At 41.8% G+C, this 13,842-nt stretch overlaps 1 protein-coding gene across 2 annotated transcripts in view; it reads right to left on the bottom strand.

Moving 5' to 3' along the window:
- The window catches only part of dnmt3bb.1 (DNA (cytosine-5-)-methyltransferase 3 beta, duplicate b.1), a 62,971-nt gene that overhangs the window by 4,590 nt on the left and 44,539 nt on the right, over positions 1-13,842 (bottom strand). Inside the window, exons 11-21 of one of the 2 annotated variants that reach the window (XM_055013108.1) lie at positions 13,350-13,394; positions 13,190-13,269; positions 11,234-11,346; positions 10,002-10,185; positions 6,801-6,885; positions 6,565-6,710; positions 5,419-5,509; positions 3,513-3,661; positions 1,883-1,968; positions 1,664-1,784; positions 1,456-1,574 (exon numbers count right to left, since the gene is read on the bottom strand). In XM_055013108.1, the coding sequence (XP_054869083.1) occupies positions 1,456-1,574; positions 1,664-1,784; positions 1,883-1,968; positions 3,513-3,661; positions 5,419-5,509; positions 6,565-6,710; positions 6,801-6,885; positions 10,002-10,185; positions 11,234-11,346; positions 13,190-13,269; positions 13,350-13,394 (1,219 nt within the window). The remainder of the gene's footprint in view (positions 1-1,455; positions 1,575-1,663; positions 1,785-1,882; positions 1,969-3,512; positions 3,662-5,418; positions 5,510-6,564; positions 6,711-6,800; positions 6,886-10,001; positions 10,186-11,233; positions 11,347-13,189; positions 13,270-13,349; positions 13,395-13,842) is intronic. The other variant, XM_055013109.1, reaches the window with a different exon arrangement.

The raw sequence follows: 13,842 nt of genomic DNA on the forward strand, positions 1-13,842 counted from the left end.
TGTGCACATAGTAATACAACAGAATTCCTCATGTTGTTTTCATTCCCTTATTTGTATCAGACAGTAAAACAGGTGTGAACTACTGAGTGAAACGTGGTCCATTCAGATTCCCTGTTAAACTCCCGCTGTGCTGAAATCACAGATGTGTTGCAGCTCACAGCCAATCAGGAAGTGACACGCCCACTAGAACTCTCCTCTGCTGTCACTCCACGGAGGACAGAGAGGAACCTGTGGCCGCCCACGGGACAGAAAACCCTCACACTGGTGGACCAACACTAGCCACACTTTTCAGCTAACAGTCACTAGTTTTATCTCTAGGCGATCAGTCCTTAACGGGGTCTGAAAAGTCGCTAAACTGGAAGAACTGGGATGCAGAACTGCTGGAAGCAGAAACGCAGATTTGATTGGCTGGTAGCGTCACGTGGGGCGCTGCACCGGCTAGAAGCAGAGAAGCGCCATTATATATATATATTATTATTATATATATTATATGCCTTAATGTTGCCCAGAAGATAAGGAGACAACACACATGCATGCGCAGAACTTTTAACCTGTTTGTATTGACGGGGAGGATAAATATTCTTCCAGGATAAGTTAATCGTTTCCAAGACATTTGACCTTTTTTCTCATTTTCCGTATGTTTTCCATGACTGGAAAATTTGTCAATCATTTTCCAGGTTTTGCAGGATGCGTAGGAACCCTGATTTTATTCTACACATCTCATTAAAGAAAATCATTTGCAATGACCTGATTCTGTAAAAAACAAAACATTCATAGTCATATATTAAGCAGAAGTTAAGAGTTTTAATACTCTAAAACCTGCTGATGAGATAGACAAGAATGTTATTTAAAAAAAGAAAAAAAACCCAACATAACACATTTACCAGAGCCAGTAAAAAGAAGACTGTTAGATTTTTAACTTTCCAACAGTAATCGAACTAATCATGAGTGGCTTTTGGATTTGTTGTTGAAAATAAACAAATCTAAAAATTGTACTACAAGACGCAAAAATTACACTTAGAAAATGCAAAAATGACACGAAAAGACAGAAAAATAACACAAATACAACAAATTGCACTACAAGATGCAAAATTACATTGAAAGACGCAAAAATGACACTAAAAGATGTAAAAGTTTCACAAAAAGATGCAAAAATGACACTAAAAGATGCAAAAATGACACTGAAAGACGTAAAAATGCAACTAGAAGATGCAAAAATGACATGAAAAAATGCAAAAATGACACGAAAATATGCAAAAATGACAAAAAAGATGCAAAAAGGACACTAGAAGAAACAAGAATGATACTAGAAAAAAAATGACGCAAAGAGATACAAAAATGAAATGAAAAGATGTAAAAATGACACATAAAGATGCTAAAATGGGACTAAAAGATGCAAAAATGACACAAAAAGATGCAAAAATGACACTAAAAGACAGCAGTAATGAGGCTCACCTCTCCAGCTCTGTGCACCACAGGATGTCCTCCTTCCCGTTCATCAGGACGGGAAAGTGCTGGTCCTTCCCCTGTTTGATGGAGTTGGCACGAGTGGTGATGGTACGAACCTTCCCGAACTGTCAAACAACAAATGCACCGTCACACAAATGCAACCGCAAGGTTTGTCTGCATTCTTCTGCAGGAAGAATCTGCTGTGTTTAGCGACCTTTGCCACTCTGCCGTGGTCCAGACAGTCCTGCAGCTCCAGCTTGTCCGTCCCCGAAGCACACAGAGGCCTGAAACAAGGAGGCGTTGTCGTATTTAGTCCTTCACACTGCCCATATCCGCTGGAAGTTTCCACACAGAACACAAGTTTGGGTTGTTGTGCAGATTCCAGAGCAGACTTTAGCCTCAGATGCTGTGGTGTTTGTCAGCCGTCGCCTACCTGTTCATCCCCGGCAGGTTCCCCCAGAAGTAACGAGCTCGGTGGGCAGCGGAAACCTCGATGGCGTCGATCATCACCGGGTTACACTGAAGAAACACTCCCAGCGGTTACTCACAAGCTCAGAAATATGCAACGACATCGTAATTTTCCTGTTTTTAGTCTCTCATTCACACAAAAGAATCAAGGAAGTCAGAAGCAGAGGGTAAATTCAAACTTGAACCGACAGTTTCTCTGTTGCTTAGCTGGCTAAATGTAGAAATGTTTGTTCAGTTGGGTCCAAAGTACACCAGGTCCTCGGTTTAAGACCTCCTCGACTTACGGCGTTTCATGATTACGTCACCATTTCCCATAAATTTCTTAAGAAAGTCTTGTTCCATCATTCACATCGTTTCTGACGTTAAAACTATTTTTGCGTGGGAACTAGCTGGCGAGCGGAGCGGATGAATACGTCGTCACGCGGCGCTATACGAGGAAAATGGCTTTGTTTACATTCACCAGTTGTATGCCACATTGGATTGTGCTACATTTGCTTTCTTTCATTTGTGTTGTTTTTGGGATATTTTTTGCCCTTCATTATGACTCCCAGACTCTTCTGACGGCAGGAAAGACATCTCCATGGAAGTGAAATTAGAATAAAACACTATTATAATAAATCTGCTGAAGACCTTCTTATTTTTACTGTACAGTGTTTTTATGTTCTAGATCGCTGGTTCCCAACCTGTTTGGCTTGGAGCTGCAACCCAGCCCCAGTCTATAGTGTCCACCTTACAGCGATGGGAAAGAGGCATCGTTTATGTTCTGACAACGTATATCTAATGAGTCATTGATGCTGGAAGTCTGAGTCTGTGAAGATCTTTCCAACTTTACAGAACTGCGTTTTATTTCTTCATGTCGCCGTGATTTGCTTGACTTCATGCTGTCATTTGCTAGCATTTCACCACAAATAAAATTCTGTCTTGTCCTTCAATAAAACCAAATTTAACGTAACTCTCAAGATATAGCCAGAGTTTTTTTAGGTACTGATGAGTTTTTTTAGGAACTGATGAGTTTTTTTAGGTACTGATGAATCTTTAGCAGTTTTGCGTTTTTCAGACATCGTTTCCGTCAGCAATTTTCTAAATGCACACAAAAATAATGAATCTGGACGCGCTAGCGAGCCAGCCTGAAGAAAGCCTGGACGGAGGTTGAGAGGTCAAGGAGGTGTGGCCAAGTAGCAAAAGATTTTTGAGGAAAGAGCAAAAAAATGTGTCTTAAAAACGTTTTATAGATAGACTTGTGTCTGTTACCCTGATTTTGTCCAGAATGTGAAAATCTAAATTTTATAACCTCCCAGCCTCAGAGCAGACAAAGCTCTGTGCACCTCCTCTGATCTCTGGCGCCCTCTAGGGGGGTGTGGACCCCAGGTTGAGAACCACTGTCCCAGATTATGGTTTTACCAGTGGTATTAGCATAGGCGAGTGACTTATGTACAGTATGTGAGTTCCAACTTGCAATGAAAATCGCGTTATGTCGTGCCATAGAAACAGAATTCCAACGTACATTTAAAGACCCCCTGTATGCTGGAATCTTGTGAAACACCTTGCTGACAGAAGTTTTCGATTCCTCCAGCTGATAATCTGCTTCCACTCACCTCCAGGAACCGTGAGATGTCCCTCTTGTCGCTGACTCCCATGGCCACCACGTTCTCGAACATCCAGAAGAACGGCCGGTCCTCCCCTTCCTTGGGCTTGGCTTCGCTCAGCAGACGGTAAAACTCGAAGAACAGCCTCCCTGTGCCTTCTGTAGAAACAAAACACCACCAGAGGCCGAGAAAATCACATTAATCAAAGCTGAAAACCAGACCAGCAAAGATAGTCGATCTAAGAGTCCACATTCATGGATCTACGTAGAGATTGAACCATCTCATCTGGGTGATTGGCTAAAGTCCTTCATCATGGGTGGAAAAGTCTAGTTTCTTGACAGATTTCTTGAATTACAACATTGCAAAAGGTTTAGTATGACTTTTTTAAACCAATAATGCCAAATAAAACTGCCTACCTCAGCTTTAAGAGCTCAGAATAGACTCAAAAACTTCTTTAACGACGTTTACAATGTCCAGTTAATGGTTGGTTTAGAAACAAACATTTTTAGAGCCCATATTCTGCTGATTTTTAGGTTTATCCTTTTATTTAACTGCTCTGATTGGTCAACTGGCCTGGTGAAAATCAGGTAATGTTGGGTAGTAACTCCAGATCTGATTATTAAGGTTGAAACAAAGGATTATTTTCATTAGCGATTAGTCTATCAGTTATTTTCTCCTTTAATCGGTTAGTTTGTTGGTCAATAAAATATCAGAAAATTGCAAAAATGTCTATCAGTGTTTCCCCAAGATGATGTCTTTAGATGTGTCTCAAATTAAATCTCCTACAGTCGATTGTAAGGAACATTTAAGCTCATTTATTGTTATTCCTCGGGTTCATTATGAGAGATTCTTCCCAACTCGCACCACAGCTTTAATAAAACCCATATAAATTATACATCAAAACATGCAGCTCCATCAGGAATAGTGTGCTGTGAGTTTTGGTAGCATTTTGTCATGCGGTTTTTACGAAATTCTTTAAAAAACTGCGTTAAAAATCCCCATCGAAATGAATGGGAAATTGGCCGGACAACAGCGAAAAGCAGCTATCTTTGAATGACTGTAACTCTGTCAGATTTTACAGCAGAAACTTCATTTGAAGTTTAAACAAGTCATGAGGATGTGAATATTATTCATCTACATCAGTGTTTTGATATCTTGTATAGTTTTTACACAGTCGCAGTTTAGGTTTTGTGAATATTTTTGAAAATCCTGCATTTTTCTTGACTAACTTTTAACCTGAAACATCTGATGAAAAAACTACAGTTAACCTCGTCTGCTTCTCAGTTTCTCCTCTACATGAGCAGTTTCTACATATAAATGGAGGTATTTTGTCCTCTTCCTCCCAGTGAGAGTCTCATTGCTATAGGATTTGTAGTTTTTTCATAAATCCCATCAGAGCTCAGAATGTGTCGACCAAAACTCTCACTGACTCCCATTATATCTGAGTTCTAAAACCAGAAACGGTGAGTCTCTTTAATCTGCCACCAACTCTGTAGAAAACACACAACGGACACGAAAACACCGTTTGTTTGAGTGTCTAATCTTTAGTCTGCCTGCTCTGCTCACTGCAACCAACCGGAGACTCACAGCTGATTGGCCGATTGAGACACTTTCAAAGTAAAAGCTCAGAGATGTTAAAAGCTGCTGATCAGGGTTCGTGAGAGACGCTGACTTTTGGAATCAAAATGTACTTCCATAAATCCTGCCTTAATTACAATTAAAACAGACATATTAACCGGTAAAAGCTGCAAACTTTCTTCAGACATTTTCTACTTATATTCAATATTGACTCTTTTGTGCCACAACAATTATAAAGCAGATTATTTTCATATGTTGTGGAAATGTCAGAAACAGCTTGTAGGTAATTATGAACTAATAGCGACGTTAAAATAACATTAGTTCTGCAGCTTCCTACCATAGAGGCCTTTCCTTGCGGGGTTGACGATGGACAGGTCGTTGCAGGGACTTCCTCCGATCACCAGGTCGAACGGACCCCACTCCTGGATCTGAGAGACAACAGCGCCACCTTGTGTTAGACGGAGGAACAGCAGCAGCAAACCACGGTGAGGTTTTAGCACCCAGAGCTGATCTAACCTTTTATGTTGATCTATAATGATAATATATTCCATGTGTTCAGTGATTTGCAGGTTATCACGCGTGACTATTAGACAGAAACAACTTTTCAAAGCCAAACCTATTATTCTCAGATGGTTTGTTTTGTCCAAGAATGTTTGAAATCTTTAAAAACGATGAAAAAATGTCTAAATTCTGTGTTTTTCAGTGGTTATTCTGTATCTTCTAAGATGGAAGTGGTTTTGCGACTTTTTGTTGTAATTCTACGTCTTTTGTACTTCTTTTGTGCCCCTCTGTTATAATTTTGTATTTTTTAGTGGTTACTTTATTTTCAATAGTGATTTTGCAACTATTTGTTGTAATTTTACTTCTTTTTGCAGTTATTTTGTGTCTTTGTTGTCAGTTTTCATCTACTTTGACTTACTCTTGACATCTTTTTGTGGCAATTTTGCATCATTTAATAGTGATTTTGCAACTTTTTGGTATAATTTCACCTCTTTTTGCAGTTACTTTTTGTTTTTGTGGTGAGTTTGCATCTTTTTGTGGTCACTTTGTATCCGTCTGTTGTAATTTTGTATTTTTCAGTGGTTATTTTGCATCTTCTAATAGTTATTTTGGACTTTGTGTTGTAATTTACCAGTTTCTGCAGTGATTTTGTGTCTATCTGTTCAGTTTTCAGCTACTGTGTTGTGGTTTTGCATCTCTATGTGGTGATTATGTTTCACTGAATATAGATTTTGTGAGTTTTTGTTGCAATTTAACATCTTTTTGTAGTTATTTGGTGTTGTTATTTCTTATCTTTCTGTTGTGATTTTGCAACTTTCGTGGGGATTTTGTCTCTCTGCTGTCATTTTACATGTTTTGATTAGTGATTTTGCATCTTTTAATATTGATTTTACAAGTTTTTATTGTAATTTCCCGTCTTTTTGTGGTAATTTTGTGTTTTTCTAGTGATTTTTCACAGCTTCCAGGATTATTTCCTTCTTACGTTTTTCTTGGTGATGTTCCTGACATCGTGGACGTACTGGATCTTTCCTTCATGTCTGACGACGCCCACAGAGATGGAGTCCTCGCACACCTCCGACGCCACGTACTGGTCCACCTTAAAGCCCAGGTCCCTCAGAACCAGGTACCCTGAGAGCAGGAACATGAGAACAGACGAATTAAACAGCATTACTACAGGTTTATTTACGATCTGATCATCCTGAACAGACCCGTCCTCACCGGTGGCGATGCCGTCGAACAGGGAGAGGACTCTGATTGGTCGTCGCTGCTCTGCAGGGACTGCTGGGTAAATCTTTGGTTTCTCCTGGAACAGAAACACAATCTCATTTTAGGATTATTCAGGTTTAATGACATTATTCTAACATGTGGTTGTTAAAAAGAAACTCCAGCTTCTTTCTTTCATCTACATAAACAAAAATATTCTAAAAATAGTCAACTAGGCTGAATTAGGGACTTTCTCTTTCACTTTGTGATGCTTTTTTTCTACACAATCAACTTGGAAAATTAAGAAGAAGTCAACTTTTTGCAGGGGTGGTGTTAGATTATGCAGATCTGTTTATTTTATCAGCAACATGTCATGAAATATGGCTATTTGACAGAGTATCTTCATGTGTTAATATTCTGAACCCCAAAACTCACCAGCGGATCGGAAGAAATTTTATGATGTTATTTATGTTGATTCCAATTTGAAACAGAAATTCCACTTTCATTTTTTCTTTTTTTTTTAATCATTTATGGTAAGACATGCTTTTAGTTCTCCTTCCTGCTAGCCATCTTTGTGCTGTTTTTATTAAGAACTTGACTTTCTGTTGCAGTGAAAAATGAGTCAACAGGAAAGAAAAATGGGACAGGAGCAAAAAAAAAACAAACAAAAAAAGCAAAGAAACTGCTTAGGATTTTGAGGGTTAACGACCAAAAACACAGCAGGCAGCTGCTCGTTGTTTTGATCATGTTTGTATGATGTGCACACATTTGAAAGTTCTCCAGAAATCATAATAAAAACGTTTTTCTTGTGATCTTGCACTTTTCGGTTGTTCGGTTGTTATGAGTTTTTGTTCTAGTTCCACTCCTTATTCTTGTTATTTTGTGTTTTTTTGTTGCAATTTTTCATCTTTATGTGATGATTTTGTGTCCCTCTGTTGCGAAATTGCATCTTTTAGTTGTGATTTTGCATCTTTTAAAATGGATTTTGTGACTTTTTGTTGTAATTTCATCTCTTCTTGTAGTTATTTTGTGTTTTTGTTGTGATATTGCAACTTTTTGTGATGATTTTATATCGTCATGTGGTGATTTTGTGTTCCTCTCTTGTGGTTTTGCATTTTTAAGTTGTGGTTTTGTGACTTGTAACTACATCTCTTTTGTACTGATTGGAGTGGAGTGCACGTGGAAAAGAGCAGCTGAAGCTCAGAGACAGACTCCAGAGACACGCCTTCGAGGAGATCGTCCACCAGTATAACCGTCTCCTGGAGAAGTTGGACCTGCAGGCCGTCCTCTCAGAGCGATACAAGGTGGACAAATATGACGTCACACAAGGGCTCTGATCTCAGCTCCTGCCGTCGACCCCTCGCCTCTGTCTGCTGCCGGGCTGGGCTCCATAAATTTCAGCCCGTTACTCTGTCGTTTTTCATAGACACTGTCGGCCACATAAAGGGTCCCTCACGACTCCATCCCGCCTCACTTTTTAAAAGAGGTTTTTCCATGTATTGGGCAGTCAGTTTTAACCGTCATTAACAGCTGTCTGTCCACTGGCGTGGTCCCCCACTAGTTTTAAACACGCTGCAGTCCAAACACTGCTGAAGAAACCTGGCCTCGTTACCACAGTTTTATCTAACTTCAGAACAATCTCCAAGCTGCCCTTTCTTTCCAAAATTTTAGAGAAAGCTGTTCATGCCCAGCTGAAGTCCTCTTTAGATGAGCACAACATACTGGAGGTTTTTCAGTCTGGTTTTAAGACTCTGCATAGCACGGAGTCAGCACTGCTACGGGTTTTTAATGATGTTCTCCTGGCAAACGACTCTGGGGATTATGTGGTTCTTGTTCTTCTGGATGTAACTGCTGCATTTGACACAGTGGACCACAACATTTTAATATCTCGTTTGCAGCACTCGGTGGGCATTAGTGGTAGTGCACTGCAGTGGTTTAGATCCTATTTAACTGGCAGAACTATGAGTGTGAGCCTCGATATGTTTGAATCCCCCCCCTGCTCCGTTGTCTGTTGGGGTCCCGCAGGGTTCATTTTTAGGGCCTCTCCTTTTTTCCTTATACCTACTTCCTATGGGATCCATCCTCAGGAAGCATGGCATCGCCTTCCATTTTTATGCAGATGACACACAAATTTATGTGCCATTGAAAAAGAAAGACTCTCAATCGGTCACATCGCTTCTGTCCTGCCTTGACGACATTAAAGCCTGGATGGCTTTAAATTTTTTCCGTTTTAACGAAAAGAAAACTGAGGTAATGGTGTTCGGTCCCAGTGGCCCTTGTGAGTCTCCCCCTGTTGACTTGGGCCCCCTGGCTCACTATGGTAAACCAGTGGTTTCCAACCTGGGTTTTAAAATGGACTCTGATTTTAAACTTGACCATCAAATCAGTGCCGTGGTGAAGGCTAGCTTCTTTCACCTGCGACAGTTTGCCAAGGTGAAGCCCTTTCTAACAGCAGAGCACGTTGAAATGGTGATCCATGCTTTATCACAACCAGGTTGGACTATTGTAATTCACTATACCTTGGAGCTAGCCAGTCTGCCCTAGCACGTCTCCAGTTGGCTCAAAATGCTGCTGCCCATCTTCTAACCAGCACTCGAAAATATGAGCACATTACGCCTGTTTTAGCTTCCCTCCATTGGCTCCGCATGCACTTTAGGGTTGCTTTGAAGGTTCTTTTATTTGTTCTTAAAGCCTTAAATGGTCTGGCCCCTCCCTACCTCTCTGAGCTGCTCCATCCTCATCCATCCTCATCCCTCCTCACCAACCCTCAGATCAGCTGTTCAGCTGCTTCTGGAGGTTCCGAGGTCTAGGAGGAAGCTCAGAGGAGATAGAGCCTTCTCTGTTGCTGCTCCCAGATTGTGGAATAATTTCCCTATGCACATCAGAGAGGCTCCCTCACTGGCGGTTTTGAAAACCAAACTTAAAACCTATTTTTATTCACTGGCTTTTAACACAGCATGAGACTCTGCTTCTGTTTCATTGTGCTGCTGTCTTAATATGTGTATGTTTTATTTATTTTTTTAATGTTTTAATTCATTGTTTATTGTACAGCACTTTGTTTCAGCGGCCGCTGTTTTAAAGCGCTTTAGAAATAAAGTTACGTTGATTTTACATCTTTATGTAGGTATTTTGTGTTGCAGTTTTTCATCATCATTCTGCACACATGGTTGTTAAAAATTCACTGAATCTCTGCTAAGATCAGTAAAATCAACTCACAAACTCCTGTCCCTTGTCGTTGGCGAAGAACTCCTGCAGCTTGAGGCTCCAGTCGTGTCTCCGTTTGAGGACTCCGTACTGCAGCAGCGGCTGGCACATGTAGCAGCGCCACGGGTCCTGGTAGCGGGCGCTGTTGGACGCACCTGGATCCACCAGGATGTCCAGGCAGTCCACACAGAAACACCTGAGGAGGAGGAGGAGGTCAGGAGGAAGAGGAAGGAGGAGGTCAGGAGGAAGGAGGAAGAGGAGGTCAGGAGGAAGGAGGGGGTGGAGGAGGAGGAAGGAGGAGGTCAGGAGGAAGAGGAGGTCAGGAGGAAGGAGGAGGAGGAGGAAGGAGGGGGTGGAGGAGGAGGAAGGAGGAGGTCAGGAGGAAGAGGAGGTCAGGAGGAAGGAGGAGGAGGAGGAAGGAGGAGGTCAGGAGGAAGGAGGAGGAAGAGGAGGAGGAGGAAGAGAAGGTCAGGAGGAAGGAGGAAGAGAAGGAGAAGGAGGAAGAGGAGGAGGTCAGGAGGAAGGAGGGGGTGGAGGAGGAGGAAGGAGGAGGTCACGAGGAAGGAGGAGGGGGTGGAGGAGGAGGAAGAGGAGGAGGAAGAGGAGGTCAGGAGGAAGGAGGAGGAGGAGGAAGGAGGAGGTCAGGAGGAAGGAGGAGGAAGAGGAGGAGGAGGAAGGAGGAGGTCAGGAGGAAGGAGGAGGTCAGGAGGAAGGAGGAGGAGGAGGAGGAGGAAGAGGAGGAGGAGGAGGAGGTCAGGAGGAAGGAGGAAGAGGAGGAGGAGGAAGAGAAGGTCAGGAGGAAGGAGGAAGAGGAGGTCAGGAGGAAGGAGGAGGAAGAGGAGGAGGAGGAAGGAGGAGGGGGAGGAGGAAGAGGAGGAGGAAAGAGGAGGTCAGGAGGAAGGAGGGGGTGGAGGAGGAGGAAGAGAAGGAGAAGGAGGAAGAGGAGGAGGTCAGGAGGAAGGAGGGGGTGGAGGAGGAGGAAGAGGAGGAGGAAGAGGAGGTCAGAAGGAAGGAGGAAGAGGAGGAGGAGGAGGTCAGGAGGAAAAGGAGGAAGAGGAGGAGGAAGAGGAGGAGGAGGAGGAAGAGGAGGAGGAGGAAGAGAAGGTCAGGAGGAAGGAGGAGGTCAGGAGGAGGAGGAGGAGGAAGAGGAGGAGGAGGAGGAAGAGGAGGTCAGGAGGAAGGAGGAAGAGGAGAAGGAGGAAGTGATGAGGAGGAGGAGGATTTGCGTTTTGTGGAGGTCAGACCTGCAGCAGTTGGCGTTTCCACAGAGCAGAACTTCTCGACCTCCACAGCAGACAGTGCAGTAGGACTGGTAGCCGTCGTCGTCGTACATGTAGGACATCTCCAGGTAGACGTCCTGAACACAGAAACAAACATCTAATCACACAGTTTCACAGATGAAGCAGGTTCAACATGTCCAGACTTTCAGCTCCACAAAACCTAAACCCAGTCAGAGGTAACAGGAAGACGTCATCAACCTGGTTACTGCTTTGTAAATCCATCATCTGCAGCTGCTTCAGTCAACAGGGGACATTTAAGGTATTAAAGCAGCAAAAATGTAAGAAATATAGCACAAATATAAAAAATAAAGCAAAAATACGCCCAAGTACTAGTTCTAGAAACAACTATTGGACATTTTTAATGAATAAAGACACCGAGAGAATATTAATGTGGCACAGATTAATGGAGAACAATGAGGAGAAAACTGTTAATTGTGAGTTAATTTATTTTACTGATCAGTGCAGCTGCATATTATAAAACTTCCCATAATTAAACATGATATTGTACTGAAGTGAATAATCAGTTTAATAACATAATATAAGAAATCAGGGCAAAACATAAGAACAAATTTATGTGATTTTGTACTAAGAAGCTTTATTAGTTTGTTAGCAGCTATGCTGATCCGAAAGTCAGAGTTTTCAGTGTCAGGAAGGTTTAACCTGCCAGATCTCCATGGTAACTGATGCTGAGGAGTCAGATCTCCATGGTAACTGATGCTGTGGAGCTAGATCTCCATGGTAACTGATGCTGTGGAGTCAGATCTCCATGGTAACTGATGCTGAGGAGCTAGATCTCCATGGTAACTGATGCTGAGGAGTCAGATCTCCATGGTAACTGATGCTGAGGAGTCAGATCTCCATGGTAACTGATGCTGAGGAGTCAGATCTCCATGGTAACTGATGCTGTGGAGTCAGATCTCCATGGTAACTGATGCTGTGGAGCTAGATCTCCATGGTAACTGATGCTGAGGAGTCAGATCTCCATGGTAACTGATGCTGTGGAGCTACATCTCCATGGTAACTGATGCTGTGGAGTCAGATCTCCATGGTAACTGATGCTGTGGAGCTACATCTCCATGGTAACTGATGCTGAGGAGTCAGATCTCCATGGTAACTGATGCTGTGGAGCTAGATCTCCATGGTAACTGATGCTGTGGAGTCAGATCTCCATGGTAACTGATGCTGTGGAGCTAGATCTCCATGGTAACTGATGCTGAGGAGTCAGATCTCCATGGTAACTGATGCTGTGGAGCTACATCTCCATGGTAACTGATGCTGAGGAGTCAGATCTCCATGGTAACTGATGCTGTGGAGCTAGATCTCCATGGTAACTGATGCTGTGGAGCTAGATCTCCATGGCAACTGATGCTGTGGAGGTAACCTGGTTCTGTTCAGAGTTTGGTCTCCCTTTAACCAAATCGTTTCCTGATGATTCTTTATGAAGATTCAGATCCTCAGCTGAGGGAAAATGTTTAATCTGTAAACCTGTTAAACTGTAGTTACAGCATCACACACTGTATGCATCGTGTTGTCATGGTAACCTACATGTATTCAGCTGTCGTCTTTCAGCTCTGCTAAAAACTCAAACAGAGGTGATTTTTTTATTCCCAGAAGCTTCAAACTGCTAATAAAACGAGAACAAACAGGTTTATGTGTTTGATAGGAAGCTTTACGACTTTAAACAAATATTAGCTTGAAACCAAATCAACGGCCGACGCAGTGCAGCTGTGGCTTTTATCATTTCTGGCTTCTGTTTAGAGACACTAAAAATCATTCCATCGGCATCTTCTTCTGAGGATACTTCGGTCCGATTACACGACAATATTCTATACTATGGCTGTCATTCCTCCTTATATTTGTGTTTATTAGGATAAAAGTGGACGTTGCCGTGAATTAAAAGCGTTTTTTAATTTTTTTTACCTTGCACGTTTGGCACAAGCCTCCTTCAAACAGCGGGTGGAAGGTTGCTGCTCTCATCTTTCCACAGGAGACGCAGAAATCTGCCAGAAAATAGAGAAATCAGCGGCTGAAGAAGTAAAAAATTAATAATAATTCACTCGTTAATCTGCATTTATGTTACCTTCTATACTTCTTTTATTCTTCAGAACTTCATTCACCATTTGTTCTGAAAGAAACAACAGCAAAGACGTTAAAAACAAACACAAAAACATTATTAAAAACTCAAATATTCTAATTTTTTCGCAGAAATTAAAGAACTATTCTCCACTACATGAATAGAAAAACACCCAACATGTCATTTTAGATTTTTCTAACCTTAAAAAGTAAAATACCATTGTCTTCAGTGCAACTGTGGAGCTTTTAGTGACCCAGAGTTGTGACAAAAATTCAATTATCAGCTGAACAGCACTCTTTTAGTGACATTTTTGCATCTTTTAGAAACATTTTTGCATCTTTCAGTGACATTTTTCCATCTCTATAGTGACATTTTTGCATCTTTTTGGGTCATTTTTGCATCTTTTAGAGACATTTTTGCATCTTTTAGAGACATTTTTGCATCTTTTAGTGTCATTTTTAAATATTTTTGTGTATTTTTGCATCTTTTTGGGTCATTT

The sequence above is a fragment of the Amphiprion ocellaris genome, chromosome 8 (assembly GCF_022539595.1).
Source record: "Amphiprion ocellaris isolate individual 3 ecotype Okinawa chromosome 8, ASM2253959v1, whole genome shotgun sequence".
Taxonomy (NCBI): Eukaryota; Metazoa; Chordata; class Actinopteri; family Pomacentridae; genus Amphiprion; species Amphiprion ocellaris.